We start from the raw sequence: 17,408 nt of genomic DNA on the forward strand, positions 1-17,408 counted from the left end.
CCTGCTGTGCCAAACATTTGAAGGCTTTGAGTGAATGGATGCTCACTGAAGAATTTCTTCAGAGACACCACCATCTAGTGGGTGCAAGAGTCTGTCCTACACATTTTAAAAAATTCATTGTTTAGACTTTGAAAGAGAGATTAAATATTATATAAATATAGTCAGTCTCTTTTAAAAACTCATTTATTTTCCCTGGCATTTTGATATTTTTGTGTTGATTTTAGTCTTTTTTTATTTTTTATATTGATTATATTTTATATTGTTGTTTGTGGTTTATAATTTGTACTGTTTTATTGCAATGTACAGCACTTTGGTCCACTCTGGTTGTTTTTTAGTGCTTTATAAATAAAGTTGGTATGGTATTAATCCTGCTTAGTTCTACTGTAGGTACATGAATAATATTTAACATTTGGCCAGTTAAGGCATGAGACTGCTCCATACAATGCTGAACAGCACAAAAAGTGTGATAGAAATAAGTAGTTTCTTGTATCTCATTAACTACATGTACCTTTTAGAGGCTTTATTAGCTTGTCTGCATTGATACAGGTTTTGAATGCTTGGTTGTTTTAAAAGTGACTGGTAGTTAGTTCTATAAAGTTACAACAATTCTGCTATCATTTTGACAAAGTTACAACAAATGCCCTATTAGCTGAACTAAAACACCTGACTCCCTGCAGTGGCCACTGTCAACTGTCTGACATGTTGCCCCTTGAAGTTCAAATGCCCTAAAATGCAATGTTTGGTCAAATTAATAAATATATTTATAAGTTCCCATATAAAGTTAAATTGGAGACACTTTTTTTTGTGAGCAAAATTAAGAACTTTTAAGTCTATAGACCGTTTTTTCCAATCTGTTCAACTCTCTATCATCTGTACCCATTATAGTCATCTCTTAAAAAAGATCATCAATCAATGAACTTATTCCATAGAGCACACATAGGTTTTATGACTATGTGTTATGTGAAGAATGGTGAAAAGCCCCATCATAACGTGGATCTAGCTGGCACTGTGTCTGTTTTGAGCCTGTCACTGCACAATCCTTTTGAAACGGTCTCTCTGCACAGCACGGGTCCTCCTCTGTCTGTCTGCAATAGATGAGCTGAGGCTCTGCTTGAGGGCTGGGAGGACCATGCCTGACTGAGGGGGTCCTGACCTGAGAAAGGAGACATATGTAAATTTGACTATAACCTGCCTATGGCCTTTTGACATAAAATGACATGTTTGATATTTGAGCAATCTTTTGTATATAGGCAAAGGAATAGAAGACCTATTTCATATAAAATAGTCTCGAGAGATATATTTACATACATTTTTGCTGGAAATGATTGAAGACCGAGTTTTGGAAATGTTTTTTCTTGTGACGATTTCCTGAAAAGTGCAAAAAAGTTAAACATCTGTCACAACTGTGGTTGTTTTTTTTCTAGGGATACTGTATGTGATGATGAAAATCACTTTACCGGGTACCATCAACAAGATAGGCCTTGGTCAAAATGTAGTTTTCTGGGGTGATTTTTTTGCTCAGAACAATATCTCTCAGCAACGCCTTCACACGCATAAGCTAAGTGAAAGAGAGTTGTCGTAACGTCATGAATTATTTACACAGAAACACTGTATTTTTTAAATTGCACACCATTGGAAAGCAAGCATATTTTGACTAGCTCTATCTGATGATGGATACTTACTTCCTGAGACTGTAAACTGTTAGCATTGTAGAGCTGCCGGATGATGACCTCGCACTCCTGTAGTGTTGGAGCACGTGGAGGATGAAAGGGGCTGCTGTGAATTCGTAGAGGTTGTAAAGAAGTGATGAGGCCCCCATTCACCTCTGGGCCATGGTCCAGCCTGGCAGATCCCAGGATTTCACCGTCTTCTCTAATGTTTCTCCTCAATAATCAGTGAGATAATATCAATTAAAACAAACAAAAGAACTGTTAAAGGAACCTTTTGTTGTACAGTAAGTGGTAGAGAGAGAGAGAGAGAGAGAGAGACAAATAACACAGGGGCAGGTAATATTCTCTGCTGATCAGGTTTGACTGATAGGTGTGATATACAGAAAACAATAGCAAAACAGTAGCAAGGACAGTGAAAAGTCAGAACATGGTATCATAATAGTAAAAAATATAACACATATTACTCAGTACTGTGTTGCTAAATTAACAATGAATGTCATCATATCTGAGTTACTGATGATTTTGTCTCTCTCTTTTTCAAAGTCATAGTGTTTATTGTCATGTGCACAGTAAGGAAACGTGTTTCCCTGTACAATGAAATTCTTACTTTGCTGTCCCCAATGAATGCCAAACAATACAAAGTGAAATATAAAGTAGATAAATAGTAACACTGTCTAAAAGCACTTTAAAAACAGCAAGTGAAAAGAAATATAATAAAAATATAAGAATATGATACATGTCTGAATGTCTTGTAAAAAACATAAATCATTCCTAAAAGGTAATCACACTACATCAGTAAGGCAGGTGAAGTGGTGAATAATAATCCGATGTACTGTAGCTGGACAGAAATTCACCTCAGTGCCTGGTCTTGCAAGGGCCATGTGTCCTGTAGTGGCTCCTCCAAGCAGAGTCCCACATGGACATCACTTCCCTGAGCAAGTGGCCTATTGCTTTGTTGACTGTGTGTTAGTCCTAGGAGAAAGAGGACCAAAGCCAAAAATAGTTAGAAATGGTTAAGTAATGTGCTGGCATATTGTGTCTCAGACATAATGAATGAGAGCCTTGACTTTCTATTCTATTCTATTTGTGGGGCTCCTTTAGACTAGGCCTGGGCAATATGATAATATACACTGTGGAGATAAGAGAAATCTGTCAGCTGATCTACTCTTTATACCAAGGTACAGAGACCTTTAATAAATGAGGGTGTATTAGGCATTTGCTGGCAGTCTTACAAATTTATGAGCAGGACTGGTTTGTGGAAATATTGGATTTAGATTATTAGAATTCACAGAATTAGCCAAAGGCACACATTCCCATTTGGTCATTTTATCTAAACAGCTTCTCAATTGAATTTTAAAAATGTGCTACATCAACTTCACAATATAGTCTAAATATACATATACCATAAAAGACCATTTCATCCACTTTGTCTTACTTGAAACTATCACAGTCCTGCAAGAACACCAGCAGTGCACATCAGAGCGCAATGAATACAGCAGTTAATCAGGATTACATCTTACCTTTTGTACTTGCCTTTGGAGAGTCCATTATCAGCTTATACTGCAACTCTGCAACATATTAAAAGAATCTTAGTGAGTGTATACTTTAGGGAACACATAAACTTGTCAGAGAGCCCCAGCAAACAGCCCATGCATGCTGCTGTTATGACGTGAGGCAGATGGGGAGTCTCCTGGTGGGTGGTGAGACAAAGTTATATGGAACTGCATGTGGCCTGTTTTCAGTAAAGTGACACTGGATCTCTGTCCACCTCCCACTGAGTAACCATCAAAAGCCTGGGGTGCTATGTGACCACTGAACCTAGAATAAATGCATCTCTTGTCAGCACTTAATCAGGAGACAGCCGGTAGGCTAACGAATTCATTACATTATAGATCTGGACCGTCAGTCACCTGTTGTGGTGTTACACAGTAGGTTACTGAGTTCACCCTTTGTAAACGGAACAGAATAATATGGATTGTTACGGTCACTTGGCTACCTATTGGAACGTGTATTACTTGTCCATAGCCAAATCCTTCATAAACGCCATAACACTTTCCCATTAGGAAATAGCCAGAGACCAAACCAACGACGGTCATTCGTTTTTCCACCCAAAAGGGGGTTCTTCACCTTTATTCTCCCGTCTGAGGTGCTCTATCTCTGCATGGAGCTTCTCAAGAGTCCCCTTGTGTTCTTGCTGCAGGAACAGTATATTCCTCTGTAGTGATGCGACGCGTGGGTCCCCGTCGTTGTGACAGGACTGTTCCTCTGCTCTCCCCAGTCCTCTGTCCGCTGACGGGACAGCAGGCAGCGGCTGCAGCTGGTTTGCCACTACAAGTCGTGGAGAGCACATCCTCCCGAAAGGCCCAACTCGGGTCCAGTGTGGCAAGTGGCGCACCGGTGGGAGGTTTTTACTTGACATTGCTTCTTTGCACAGCTGTGACGACCTTCTTCCACACGAACTTAGTTAGCAACCAAACTAGCACCATTAGGTTCGTTAACTGTGCTTTATATTACCACTGTATTTTAGTGTGGACACGTTAACTCACGCCCTTATCACACAACCGCAAAGTATTAAGTCGCCTGTAAAGGTTCAAGCACACTGAATTAGGCTACTTTTGCACTAATTTGACACGGACTCCACTCATACACAACGTTGCCATAACAACTACATGTCCTATTTTCGCCCTGACTTGGAGCTCTCAGGGGAAGCTGTGTATAAGGCCCGCCTCCTCTAAGAGAAATGGCAGACCCAACCTCCAACCACAATGCAGTAAATATTTAAACATAACCTTTTGATTGGTGGAACGTGTTAGGGGCGGCATCCAGCTTGTGAGCGGTGCCTGACCATCGACTGTAAAACACATACTGTAATTTAGAAAATATAAATTTGAATTACTTTGAATTGAATTATGAGTTTTAAAGAATGCGCTTCACAGATAATAATAATAAATAACCATAATGCACGTCTGCCTATAGGGGGAATGTATAATATTAGGGGTGTTACATGTGTATCCCAGGCCAAGCCCAAGATGTTCAAAGCCACTTAATGAAAATCATTCATTACTGCATAGCGTGCCATGTGTCGTTATATGATTTTGTTTGGATTGAAATTATGAGAAACTAGTGTTTTTAGGATGTAAGGGAACATGAAAAATCTATATAACAGTAGGAACGTGTTTTAAAAAATTACAATATTGTTAAATACAGATAGCATGTAAAGAATTGTCTAAACCATTCCAAAAATAGTGGCATGTTCCATTATATAGCCATATAGTAAAGTCCCTGATGTCCAGGTTATTTGATCTTACAGTGGGGTTAACAAGTCAGTATGATATCCCTTGTACAATCAGTACTTGTAGTTATTAAACTGTAATTTAGATTATTCTAAGGCTGAGATGAACATTATGAGTTTTATGATTGAGTAGATTTAACTGGTATACAGCACTGAACATTTACAACAATTCTAAAGAAGTGAAGGATTTCTATGAGCTGAAGTGTCAGTTCAGGTAAAACAAAAATCTCCATGAGGTAACACAACAGCAGAGGAAAACCATATCAACATAAGACAAATTACCTTTCTTTTCACTTTATTCATGTTGCAACTCTAAAAGAGTAATGGTTATGTCACACACATATGGAGACAGTGTGTCTGTTAAAGGTAAGACAACATTAAAATGCTTTTACAACAGTAAGAGACAATATGGAAGATCAGCAGAAGGCTTAGTCTTTGGAAATGTATAGGTAGTATGGTGCTGTTCCCTTCATGCCTGCATATACAATAACTTAATTTGCAATATTTACAGGTAATACAGAAATTAGTAAGGATAAAACAAAATGAAAACATTCAGGTACATTCTTAGCAAACATACAAAAGATAAATCCAAATGAATGATAGATCTATTGTTGGAGTTCACATAGGCTAAATCTTCACTATGGAAACACAATTTTATCTTTTTCTGAATCTGTGAACAACCCTAGAGCTGGTAGGGAGTATTGTGCTCAAGGGCACTTAAGCAAAGTAGATATATGCTTGTCACAGGGCCCCACCTCTGCACTTCCAATACCAGCTTGCTTTACCATTATACTCTAATTGTTTCAACTGCTGCATAAATTATTACTATAGGGATTATGACTCATGCCCAAGATCATCAGCATTAACATGGACAACAGCGATGACTGTAGGGAACAATAACAAATGAAGTGGTCAGATGTTGAGAAGTACCTGATAAAGAAAGTCAAAATGTTGTAACTGCACTCATATCACCTTTTAGGTGCATTAATTCAATGCACAGGATTTTTTTTCTGAGATTGTTTTAGCCTTTTAGCCTACACACATGAAAACATGGTGGGTGTGCAATAAACTGCCATGTTGCAACAATAACAAGTGACACATGCATCAGTTTAATAAAGCGGTTATGACGTCTTGCTACATGTCTTTTGAGACATCGACACTCTGCAGACTGAACAGCACAGCTTCTGTAGAGACAGAAAGCCTGGTGAAAAGTTGATGTTAAAAATGTATACTCAAAAACATTATATATGCACAAGATGGTCTTGGTACAGTAATATCAAAGAAAACCTCAGAGGTTTTCTGACAAAAGGTCACAAAGCAAATACACAATGTATATTTAGAGAAATCTTCACTGGGAAAACCCCCTCTTCCTTCCTGTTCTGCTGACAAAGCTACTAGACTGTCTTCATAATCTCATCATAAACTATCTTCAGCCATGACCACACATTACTGCCTTATTCTAGAATATGCACTTAATCACCATTATAAAAACTTAGAAAGACAAAAGAAATACACCCCAAGGAACAAGGATAGCAGTGGGTTACACCAGAGGAACCCTTGGAATCCTGGATTTTGTTTCATATGTAAAAGCGGGATCATAACCAGAGTCAGCCACATCCACGCTGTCAGCTGGAGTCAAAATCAGATCAAATAAATCCCACCGTCTATGAATTTCATAAACACCACCACACCACACATGCAATGCACACAAACGTATCTTTGAAAACAATTAGAATAGAAGTTGACCCTTCCCACTGGCCTACAATTTAGGGGAGTTAAGGGATCTTATTGGGATGGATGGCTGAGGTCAAGGTCATAAATACACAAATATTACATGTAAAATACACATTTTCAACAAGCACTCTAAAATCAAGCATAACTGTCACTGACTACTCTGAAATACAACACAACTGATGTAAATTATTTTTTTCAGTGTAATGCCATTTATCTTCTCCTCTTTCTTCTTAAAGAAATCCTTCCAAGGTTTCATAGCTTCTGCCATCTCCTTGGCAACTTTCACCCATATAACATACATTACCTTTTGAGAGAAACTATATTACAACTAACGTTGCACTACGCATATAAATCTGTAAATAAGCTAATCTTTCTAGGTATCTCCAAAAGCTTGATGTTTAGCATGTTCCATCAAAATCGTTCTATACAGTACTTCAACAGTGCAGAAATCTTCAAAAGTTAGCCCCAGGATCAGCCTAAATGTTAATTAACATTTGGCTAATATTTGTGATGTCTTTCTCCTGCCAGCCCTACATTCAAATTTGATTATACTTGCCAAAGTCCAACATCACTGATAGATACAACAGAAAAAGACAGACTATGGAATCTTGTGAAGAGCTGACCAGCAACAGCAGCACCTAAGCTTCTGTATATCCGAAAAATAGATTTCAGGTTATTGCAGCATCTTTAACGTGATTGTGATAAATGATGCTAACAGACCAGTTTCAGTCCCTCTTGAATGAAAAGCTATAGTTTGCATGCATCAGTGGGGTACTGAGTGTTTTCTGGACCAATTGTCTGCCTGTTGCTTTAATACCTGCCACCGCTATTACCAAAATTCTTGCTACATTATTGTTTCGATGAGGAGACATGGTCTCTGAAATTGAGAATTAGTAAAGTGTTAAATACAGAGATGTTTTCTAAACCAGAACAGTCACCTACAGTGAAACTACAGTGAAACAACAAAACAAAACTCAATTTGGCAACAGTTTTGAGACAGTGATTGAATGTGCTTCCAGCCACCAACAGCGGCAATACTATATACACACACACTTCTGTCCAGCAAACAATTAATAATTAGATAAAAGTCTAACAAACAAACCCAGGAAACCAAACACTGATATAAGACAAAGATAAATTTCATGAGAATGATCCTTGGCCACTACCAGCCTTCATCAGTACACATCCATATGTAGTTGTACAGGAGACACTTGGTAAAAGATAAAATTTTCTCTATAGAGTTGCCTATTGCAATTTGTAGCATGTATATTTGTCCATCTTAAAACGCTATGTGTTTATGTGTAGATATGCACTGTATGTGGGTATGTAACTACTTGGCAATAATTGCTTCAGCATGTATTACACCTAGTGAGGGGAATTTTCTTCTCTTCAGTGCCAGGAGAAAAGTCCTCTCACCTAGACGAGAGCTGAGACATTCTTTCACAGCACAAGTGCTTCATGTCCAACACTCATCCATGTTTAGTGTTGGGGAAGTCACTGCCACTGTCCAAAAGTCAAAATGAATGGCAAGCCATTCAGAGAGCACAAACCCAGGAGGTTCAGTGAAAACTGAAGCTCTATAGTTTTCTTATGAAAACTAAAGCATTCCTAAGTGAAAACCATGTAATGCAGAGATTTGGCTCATTGGTAATGTGCAGGGTGCAAATAAATGCTATCCTGTTTACACCAAAAAGCAGTGTAGGACACTCAAACACACAATCCTGACTGCAAAGCTGTGAGGCGGCGTTCAATGTACTCCTTACCTGCAGAAACAAAGAGAAAAAAGACAACGTAGTTCAGCATAACAGGTCATGTCCATGCTGTGTTAGCTTGGCCTTGCTCTAAGTGATCCAGGCTAGCCTGAAGACATGCAGGTTAGTTGGGTTTTGTTTCTATGCATTAGCCCTTTGATAACTGGCTACCTGTGCAGACCAAAATATTAAATCAGACATCACTGTGTAAACGGAACATTTTGAATTAAGGAAATTTAAAATAGCAAACTGTTCTTTAAAATATAACATAGCCAGGCCAAACTGTGTTAGGTACTGGTGCTGAGTGAAGATGAGCCGACAGACATACATTTGCTAACACTGAGAATGTCATCCTTTTCAGTGAGCAGCAGAGACAAGCCCTCCATCAACAGGAGAGCTTTATGGTAGCGCAGGACTGATGCTTCCCCCTGGTGGAACATTTCATCCAGTGCAGCAGCCTGAACCTGAAATAACAGCAGGATGCTCAGATTGATATACGTTTGATTTTAGTCCAGATTAAAATATTACTATAAATCTGATGGGATGTACGAAACCTTAGTTCTGTGAAAAGTAATCCTGTCATTTACAAATGTATTTTTCCCCTGCTTTGTGTCTTATACTTTTCTGAGCAATTTTACAAAGGGAAATATGTACAGATGGTCTTATTAGTATTCAGTTGCTTTGGTGGATATAAAAGATCCCAGTAACCACAAACCAACATTTCAGGAGCAAATGCTTTGAGACAAAAAAAAAAGGATGTGGCAGATACAGTATCTGAATGGTTGCACTGTGTTCTTCTCTGCTTTCCAAGTTCTATTTCTTCCTCTGGCTCACCATCTGCACAGTGTGGCTGAACAGCAGACGTTCAGCTGTGATGGAGGTGATTTGGTCCATAAGACTGTGCTTCCTGGAAAAGAAGCGCTCCAGACGGGTGCTGAGTAAGCGGCAAGATGCCACACTGGACTTGTAGAGCTCGTTCAGCCTCCTCACAACTGTGTGTGGACAGGAAAATTAACAAGAATTTAAAACACTACCAATACACCTACTGCACACCCAGCTTGAATCAAAATATTTTTCCTTTTGTTTAACATACAAATCAGACATTTTAACAATACTCTCTCTCTTATAAGATGAAGTGGCTCAGACCTTGCTTGACTGTAGCAGATGGGTAGAGTTTGCCCTGTTTAACTCGCTCCATGGCTGTGTGCAAGGCAGTGGACAAGAGTTCTGCAGTCTTAAGGTAGAGAACCAACTGTTCTGCATGACTGAGGACACAATTACACACACAGACACACACACACAACCACTGTACTCAATTATAAACAGACAAAAGAAACATAAAATACAAACAACATAATGCTGCAGGTCAATCATGCAATTTAGTGAAATATCTACAGTATTTGATAGATTTGCAGATGAACAGATAGGACACAAACAAACGTGAATGAATACTGTACTGGATTTTGAATTGCAGGGTGCAGACAATCTCTGACTAACCGCCTTTATCACTTAATGCCTGAAAGAAATCTCATCCTCATCTTTCTCTACAACTGTCTGTTCAGTACAGAAAAGCCTCATTGGATTGCATTTCTGGCACAGTGTTTCTGTTTGCACTGGTGAAAAATCTCATTCAAAACAAAGCAGTCTGTTCCCGAAAGCTGTGTTTCAGTTTTTCACTAAACATGGTGCAAAGCCTCGAGCTCCACTCTGAAATAATTTCCTATCCGAATTGGATAAAAAATATCATTCACATCAACAAGGACTCACAGCCATAGCTGATATGGCCTTACCTCCACTCTCGGCTCAGTGAGCTTATCTGATCTGCTACCATGCTTTGCTGCTGATGGAAGGAGGGAGGAGGAATGTCCCCCTGCTCTCCCATCACTGCAGCACCACGGGTTCCAGCAACCTCCATCATACAAAAGGCAAATTCCAACATGAAACGTAGTCTCTGCACATTGTCTGTATGTTCCTGCTGCACTCCGACACAGACACAAAGAAAGAGACAGAGAACGAGGGACAGAAACCGTTTAGAAATACATTTTTAAACAAAGGAAGCCATAATGTGATTTTACATTCAGTCTGTATTGGTGGGAAGAACACATGACATAACAGGAGAGCGGTCATTTAGTGGCTTTCGTTATTCAGTTCTCAGACTCTACCTTTCACTATCCTCTCATTTTCTATGTTTCCACAGTCTACAGATTTTATGAAAATGAGCTCCTACTGAATACATGTATAGAATTCACAGGAGGTAAACAGTGACATCTTTATCATTATTTTACAGAGCTATGTGGGACTCCTGCTTTTCACCTCCATCAATGTCTCCTCAGGTAGTTCAGGGGCCTCGAAGGTTACAGGACCGCCCATGTTGGCTGTGATAGGATCAGTGAAACTGTAGCGAGGACTAGGAGGAGGCTCAAAGCCATCCAGATAGGTGCCTGTCAGGGGGTACCGGCTGGTGAAGGAGCCTGCAGGGCTGACTGAAGTAAATGAGCCTGCAGGAGAGAAAAAAAAGAAATGGCAAAAGTATGATATATAATATGTCAGCAACTTCCATTGTTTTCCAATAAGCAAGAAAATAATCATGAGTGGAGATTATAGCTCTGCTCCTTGGTGTTCCTGACATACATTCCAGTTAATGATCAAGCAACGGCATTCATTTCTCTTTTCATAAATACTAACAGTCAATTACCAATTGGAAAATTGTGTATTAGGACAATTAGTCACTTGGGTTATTACTCCCTAAATGCAGCTGCATCTCTCCATGATTTGGTTTAATTAAATTCTTAGCCAGTAGAAAATCAACCTTTAATACTTACTCCCATGACATTTAATTAAGTTTCCACATTATGGAAAACAAAAATAACATCTTCCCAGTGCTCAGTGTCATATGATGTGCAGAGCATAATATTAATGCTGCTATGTTAATTCTCACTTGCTGCAAAGATGGTGTGGAGCATAATTTTTTTGCTGCATTTGTATGTGCATGTGCTACCTGAGTATTTCCTCTGTCTGGAGGTATGAGGTGGGGTGCTGCCACTGGGAGGAGAGCCCACAGTGAAAACCACCTGTGCTGGGCTGCTGGAGCCAGGTGCAAGGCCTCCCCCACCACTTGGGGGCACTAGAGGACAAAAGCAAAATGGTGGTGCATGTATGGCTAGCATATTATTGACCCCTTTCTGATATTTTTTTCAGAAAATACCATGAATGTAAATTTGACTCATTTGGACAGCTTTATCAGCTGTACAATACAATACAACTTTACTGTGAACTTTTACATTGTAATTCATTTTGCATCTCGAGGCAATTCTATCTGAGGAGTAGAGGTAATTGAATATACCAACTGCAACACATACGTATAACACTTTCCCTGGTCAAAGACAGACTGAACCACTCAAACAGAAAACACTACTTGCATGCAAATCTTCATACATTTGAAATCAACAGACAACTCTACCTGTTATGTCTATGGCTCTTTCAGAGGTCAGATTCTCTGCGCTGCCTCGTTCACCCACAGGCCCACCTGGTCCAAATGCAGCCATCAGCAACACGTCAGACAGACGGCCAGCACTCTGAGACCTGCACAATAGATATCGGAAACAAAGACACAGAGCAGAGAACAAAAAAAGAAATAAGGTGATATGAATTATTCAAACATCCTAATTTATTAAATAGCTGTTGTCAAACTCCAGGTTTTTGGCCCCAATATGAATCTGATTCCTTAATTTTTTTACAATAAATAAATATATATCAATAAAAATAAAACATTTCTTAAAAATAATTTAAAAATATCATAAAAATGTATTAATGACTAAAAATAAAATTAAATAAAACAAGTAAATAAATGAATAATTGGGAGCAGGACAAGACACCCTCAGAACACCTGACTCATTACAGGGCAGATACTAACTACTAAATTGCTTCCGTATGTGAACATACAATAGTTTGTGTAAGCAAACCAATTCCGATAGTTTAACATGTTAATAACTCTGTATTAACAAAAGGTGGCTGCTGTCATAGCATTGTTGGACAAAAGCATAAAACTTAATCCACTCAAATAAAGGACAGTAGAACTAAATAAAAACTGGAATTGGATCTGCTTAATTCTGATGATACGGATCCTGTAAAATATGCCCAGATCGGCACCAATACTGATACTTAGTATTGGATTGAGACATATCTAGTAAAAATGCTTCATCTTCAAAACAGGATACACTATGTGATAAATACGCAAGAACTTAAAAATTTAAATCCAGCAATGTACAGTCTAAGCTGAAGAAGATGATACATTTGCAACTAAAAATTTGTTTGTTTTATCCAGTCTGCCATTGCACAGGCCCACCTGTGTATCCTGTATTTGTAGGCAAACAAATTTACAGCATCAGCACAGTAAACATGAATAGAAAACAACAGCAAAACAATAATCTAACCTTCCAAATCCATTGGTATCCTCATGCATTTTGTGGATACAGTGTGCAGGTTGGGTGACCTGCAGAGGTGCGTAGTGTCCTGGCTCCCTGGGCTCTGCTGGGGCAGTCCTGCTGCAAGGTGAGCCCATGACCAAACCCTGATGTGTCAGGAAGGTCACAAGGTTTGGCGAGCTGGGAGGCTTGGGGAATTCAAATGGAGGGATGGTCTGCAAAGAGAGACAATTGGGAGAACAGAGAGGTATCAGAGGTTTGTTTAAACTGCTTCGCAGTCTTTTCTTGTTCTAATGTACGTATCTCTAAATAACACATGCACACACATTCTTTTCTCTGTCTCTCCTAACCCTGGAAGGGGAGCCCAGGATGGTGGGAAGGGGGCTGCGCTGCAACAGTTCACTTAGTCTGGGTGAAGTGTGTAGGGGGCAGACAGTCATCAGGCCTGTTGAAGGAGCCACCACCGGGTCTGAGTACTGCTTCCGAATCTTGTGTCTGCCACCGCCACTGGTGCACTCCAACAAACAAGGAGCACTGTGGAGTCGTGTGCCCAGTCCTGTCGTCTGTGGGTGTTGCTGAGAAATCGGCCGGGTTTCAACATGCTGAGCAGCTAAGGAAAATGGGACAGAAGGAGGTCAGAATATTTCTGTTTATAGGCAGCAGGTGGCATTGCAAAATGAAATGTCAGTCAGGCTGAAAACAACAAATCTACAGAGAGATATCAGAGATTGACAAGCCCTGCCTAATAGCCGCTGCCCTGCTGGCATGCATGTCCACACAGCTAAGAGACTGTGCCAGCATGATGCACTTGGAGACAAGAGCAACTGATGGTGAGAAGGAGTATGTCTGTGTATGTGGGTGACTGGTTCATTTCCTCAATCAGTAGCTTTCAAAACTACTGACCAGGACACTGTTCTTTGTATGTACAGTAGATATGAGTCTGTTTTTCTTGTTCTTCAGAGCTGGTTTAAAATTAATTCACAATATTATTATTATGCCTCAAAATTAATTTGCATGTCTGCCATTGAGAAGTCCAATTAAGCACCAACATCACTCCTGGTCTAATCCATGCAAGCGTGCTCTAACACACCTGACATAAGTGCCAAGTGCTAGTCATATGATCAGAACTCTGATCAAGGTTTCAACTCTCTGCCCCTTTTGCCTTTATTTATTTTAAGTGTTAGAGCAAGATAACTTCATCCAGATTCAATAAATCTATCCTGAAACTGCTTTAAAATGAGCTAGACAAGAATTAACAGGATTATTTTAGCCTGATATCAGCATGTTAGCCTGAATTAGTTCAATTACGTGAAGAACGTGTTGTTCTTTGAAGAACGTGATGTTGGTTGACTGATGACAAAGCTCGACCGGTGCTATCCACAATCTTCCTCCTGTGTCTGTAGTCCCATTTTCAGGCAACCACATCCATCATAAGCCAGTTGCCCTTTAAGGGGTGCAAATATGTACTGCCTCAAATTGGCAGTTTTTATTAATCAATTCATCTTTTATTCTGTTCAAAACTGTGAAAAAAATTCATCACAAGCTCCCAGAGCCCAAAATGATGTTGCTGCTTTTGTCCAACCAGCAGTCCAAAACCCAAAGATAAAATTTTTACAATGATTTAAAACTGAAAGCTGTGAATCATCACCTATGAGGAGCTCAAACCAGAGAATGTTTCGTTTAACTGGTCATTGATTGTGTAATACTGCCAAAATTCTCATTCAGTTTGTAATGGCATGAGTAAAGCTGAGATCGAAAGTAGGGTAAAAAGCAACTATTAGCCTCTGAGCTACCTTGAGGGCAGAGCTGGAGAGGTCTGGCGCCTCCCAGGGAGAACCTGCGGTTGGTGGTAACTGCTCCCTGCCCATAGGGTGGTGAAGGGCCAGTCCGAGCAAAGCCCAACGAGCTCCCACTGCTGCAACGACGCACTGGCGCTGACAACCTAATAATGTGAAGTTCATCAATAACTGCAGTCCATTTAAGAAATATAAATGCTAACATACAAATTGACATTGCGTTTGTGGATACAGACCGTGGTGAGCCATTCTGATTGGTAGGATAGAGGTTCTGCTCCATGCGCTGGTAGTTCTGGACCTGAGTGGGGACTGGGATAGGCAAGGACTGACCATGGTTTCCATAGTTGCCATCACAGTTACTTCCCAAGAACTCAGTGGGCCTGCCAATAACAGTGAGATCAACAGTGCAACACACAAAACAAGATAGTTTGCGTGCATGTGTGGAAACAGACAAGTATACATGGTTACATGAAATAGTTTGAAGATTGGAAGACAGTGTTCCTGACAACTCTGCCTCTCCTACACAGTGTTTATATTGTATAAACATTATAGTGTTTGTAAGGCTAACGTGACATAATCAGAGGTCATCAAAGACAAACAAAGTAGGTGAATCACCTGGTGTTCTACATGATTTGGTCATAAATGTGATCCAGTCTTCAGCTAAGATACAGGTATGCACAAACACTATGTGCTGAAGCTATCATCACACAATTATACTTTTTTATGTCTTTATAAAGCATTCATAGAGCTGGTGGATCATTAGAATTAATAACTGGTTGAAGCTAACTTGGCAGCATTAACCACAAACAAGTGCTTCATTGAAGTGATATTATCCTGTAGGATTCTTTGATAAACTTGGAAATTCATCCACCCCACCCCATTTTCCATATCCTTTAGTGTCCTTTCATTTGAGCTTCACAGCAGTTCATGTCTCATCATAACCAGTCAACTACATGATGCTACCTGACAGGACTTGGAGAGCCACTGTGGTATGGCGAGTGTGGTGGTGTTTTGGCTTGGCTGCACAGACCAGCAGAAGCCAGAAGAGAGCTGATAAAAGGGAAGAAAGGAAACAGGAGATATATCACCAGGACTTTATTAATGTGCCATATTAAAATTAAATTCAGCATGTTCTCAATTTGAATGTAAATATAATTACTGAAGATCAATTCTCCTCCTTAATCTGTTGCTTTGTGTAACACTATCACACAACTCCATTCAAGTAGTCTAACACAGGTGATGGACATCTATGAATAAGCAATCTTGCTTCTCACCCGCTGTTCATCAGGCTGTCCTGCAGCACTTTACTCTCACATGTCAGCTCACCTGCTGGAACCCCCCCCCACAAAAAAAATTAAAAGAACTGCAACATCAAAGAAGAGCGAAAAGAGATTTTCAAATACTACATGAAAAATGAACATTTTGAACAAAGATTGAGAAGAATAACAGAGAACTGATGTCTAGGTACAGCAGAGCTCAAGCTTATCAAATGCTGTAAATGCCCCATAATAGCCAGTCTATGAAAAAAATTATCTAAAAGAGGGCTTCAAATACTTCAGAGGTCATTCTACTGAAATGGAGTCAAGTTTGGTTATGAACATCTGCAAGTGACATCTTGGTAGGGGACATAATGATAAAAAATATTTTCTTACTGGTAAAGTGAGCAGGCACTATGACAAAGTCATCTGTGTCACAGGAGGAGGAGTTCTTACTGCTGCCACCCCCTCCACATGAGTCCTTGAGGAGAAAACCAGTGGCCTCCTGGGTAGGGGAAGCCAGAGCTTTGGCACGCAAATGCTGAACCTCAGCAAGAGACTGCTGCAGAGACAGGGAGACAGAAAGTAGCAGATAAACAAAGAAAGCAGTGGTAGGAAAGGCAGAATTTGATTGGTTTCTTGGACTGTACATAAAAAAAACCCAGCCTCATTACTCAGGCACAGACAGAGACTCAAGGAAATAATCCAGAAACAGTAAACACAAACCGGTGGTGAGGCAAGATGAGAGGTGGAAGAGCTGCTACACGAGCTGGCAGATGCAGAGCTTGGGAAACAAGTCATGGTCACAGTAGGAGTTGCTGCAACAAAATGCAACATGTGTTTCACAACTTGAGGACACACAATGCATTCTGGTGAAAAACACTGAATATAAACATGCAAGAAAGGTTCACAAAGCACCTTTCACACCTTAACACCATAATCCTTTACTAAAGTACAAGCTTTGTTATCATGTTCATATCACTATGTGAGTTTCATTTTATACTGGGAGAAGTGACGTTTTGCACTTTTGTATTAATCTGTTAGCAAGTGTATTGTTTATTACTTACTCTTTTTAACGGATGAGCTAGCCTCCAGGAATGGATGACAAAAAAACTCATCTACCAACAACACAAGAAGAAACATAATTAATAGGAAGTAGTGTGTCAGTGTCATTTCCTACATTCAGATTGTTTGCAATAACACATACAAATACGAGGACACAACACACACACAGGGTTTTCTTCTCTGTGGGTGTTATTTCTTAATCACTTTATAAAGTAAAACATTATATTCACAGGAATATATTCACATTTGTGCATCAACACCACATACAGCGGTCTTCTATTTAATTGATTGCACTGTGCTTGATGTTCACTAACCAAAGTCCATGCGGTCTTTGTGGTTGCGCTGCAGTAGACCCAGCAGCAGCTGCCTCAGATGGCTTGAAGTCTCTCTGGGGATACTGTAAACAAATAACACTTCAAA

General features: G+C 39.7%; 2 protein-coding genes across 8 annotated transcripts in view; both read right to left on the reverse strand.

The window, feature by feature from the left end:
* Window positions 1-505: 505 nt before the first annotated feature.
* Window positions 506-4,370, reverse strand: ccdc74b (coiled-coil domain containing 74B). Of its 3 annotated transcripts, none has more exons than XM_020609838.1 (7): window positions 3,798-4,370; window positions 3,191-3,238; window positions 2,525-2,642; window positions 1,683-1,881; window positions 1,465-1,558; window positions 1,309-1,368; window positions 506-1,153 (listed from the first exon to the last, which is right to left on the reverse strand). In XM_020609838.1, exons 1-7 carry the CDS (start codon window positions 4,087-4,089, stop codon window positions 984-986), a joined length of 981 nt encoding a protein of 326 aa, XP_020465494.1. In that variant the 5' UTR covers window positions 4,090-4,370; the 3' UTR covers window positions 506-983. The 3 variants fall into 3 exon arrangements, with proteins under 3 accessions (XP_020465494.1, XP_020465493.1, XP_020465495.1); XM_020609837.1 differs by having other exon boundaries at window positions 1,683-1,884; window positions 3,798-4,369; XM_020609839.1 differs by having other exon boundaries at window positions 1,458-1,558; window positions 1,683-1,884; window positions 3,798-4,367.
* Window positions 4,371-5,240: 870 nt separating this feature from the next.
* The window catches only part of ulk1b (unc-51 like autophagy activating kinase 1), a 24,701-nt gene continuing 12,533 nt past the window's right edge, over window positions 5,241-17,408 (reverse strand). Inside the window, exons 10-27 of one of the 5 annotated variants that reach the window (XM_020609810.1) lie at window positions 17,303-17,385; window positions 16,991-17,041; window positions 16,650-16,741; window positions 16,320-16,482; window positions 15,942-15,996; window positions 15,631-15,717; window positions 14,904-15,047; window positions 14,665-14,813; window positions 13,222-13,481; window positions 12,881-13,086; window positions 11,908-12,029; window positions 11,446-11,571; window positions 10,761-10,945; window positions 10,238-10,422; window positions 9,594-9,712; window positions 9,282-9,439; window positions 8,776-8,911; window positions 5,241-8,459 (exon numbers count right to left, since the gene is read on the reverse strand). In XM_020609810.1, coding sequence (XP_020465466.1) covers window positions 8,404-8,459; window positions 8,776-8,911; window positions 9,282-9,439; window positions 9,594-9,712; window positions 10,238-10,422; window positions 10,761-10,945; window positions 11,446-11,571; window positions 11,908-12,029; window positions 12,881-13,086; window positions 13,222-13,481; window positions 14,665-14,813; window positions 14,904-15,047; window positions 15,631-15,717; window positions 15,942-15,996; window positions 16,320-16,482; window positions 16,650-16,741; window positions 16,991-17,041; window positions 17,303-17,385 — 2,377 coding nt within the window. In that variant the 3' untranslated portion in view covers window positions 5,241-8,403. Of the gene's footprint in view, window positions 8,460-8,775; window positions 8,912-9,281; window positions 9,440-9,593; window positions 9,754-10,237; window positions 10,423-10,760; window positions 10,946-11,445; window positions 11,572-11,907; window positions 12,030-12,880; window positions 13,087-13,197; window positions 13,482-14,664; window positions 14,814-14,903; window positions 15,048-15,630; window positions 15,718-15,941; window positions 15,997-16,319; window positions 16,486-16,649; window positions 16,742-16,990; window positions 17,042-17,302; window positions 17,386-17,408 lie in introns of those variants that run through there. The other 4 variants (XM_020609807.1, XM_020609808.1, XM_020609806.1 and 1 more) reach the window with 4 other exon arrangements.

Source organism: Monopterus albus, unplaced genomic scaffold, assembly GCF_001952655.1.
Source record: "Monopterus albus unplaced genomic scaffold, M_albus_1.0 scaffold102.1, whole genome shotgun sequence".
NCBI classification, from domain to species: Eukaryota; Metazoa; Chordata; class Actinopteri; order Synbranchiformes; family Synbranchidae; genus Monopterus; species Monopterus albus.

What these genes read in the sequence shown, in the direction of transcription:
- ccdc74b (XM_020609837.1), bottom strand. Translation starts at nt 4,089, where the DNA reads ATGTCAAGTAAAAACCTCCCACCGGTGCGCCACTTGCCACACTGGACC. An exon ending in TCCAAAGGCAAGTACAAAAG is followed by an intron (nt 2,643 to 3,190) that starts GTAAGATGTAAT and finishes TCTTTCTCCTAG; the next exon opens with GACTAACACACAGTCAACAA. An exon ending in CAAGGCCTATCTTGTTGATG is followed by an intron (nt 1,369 to 1,464) that starts GTACCCGGTAAA and finishes TGCACTTTTCAG; the next exon opens with GAAATCGTCACAAGAAAAAA.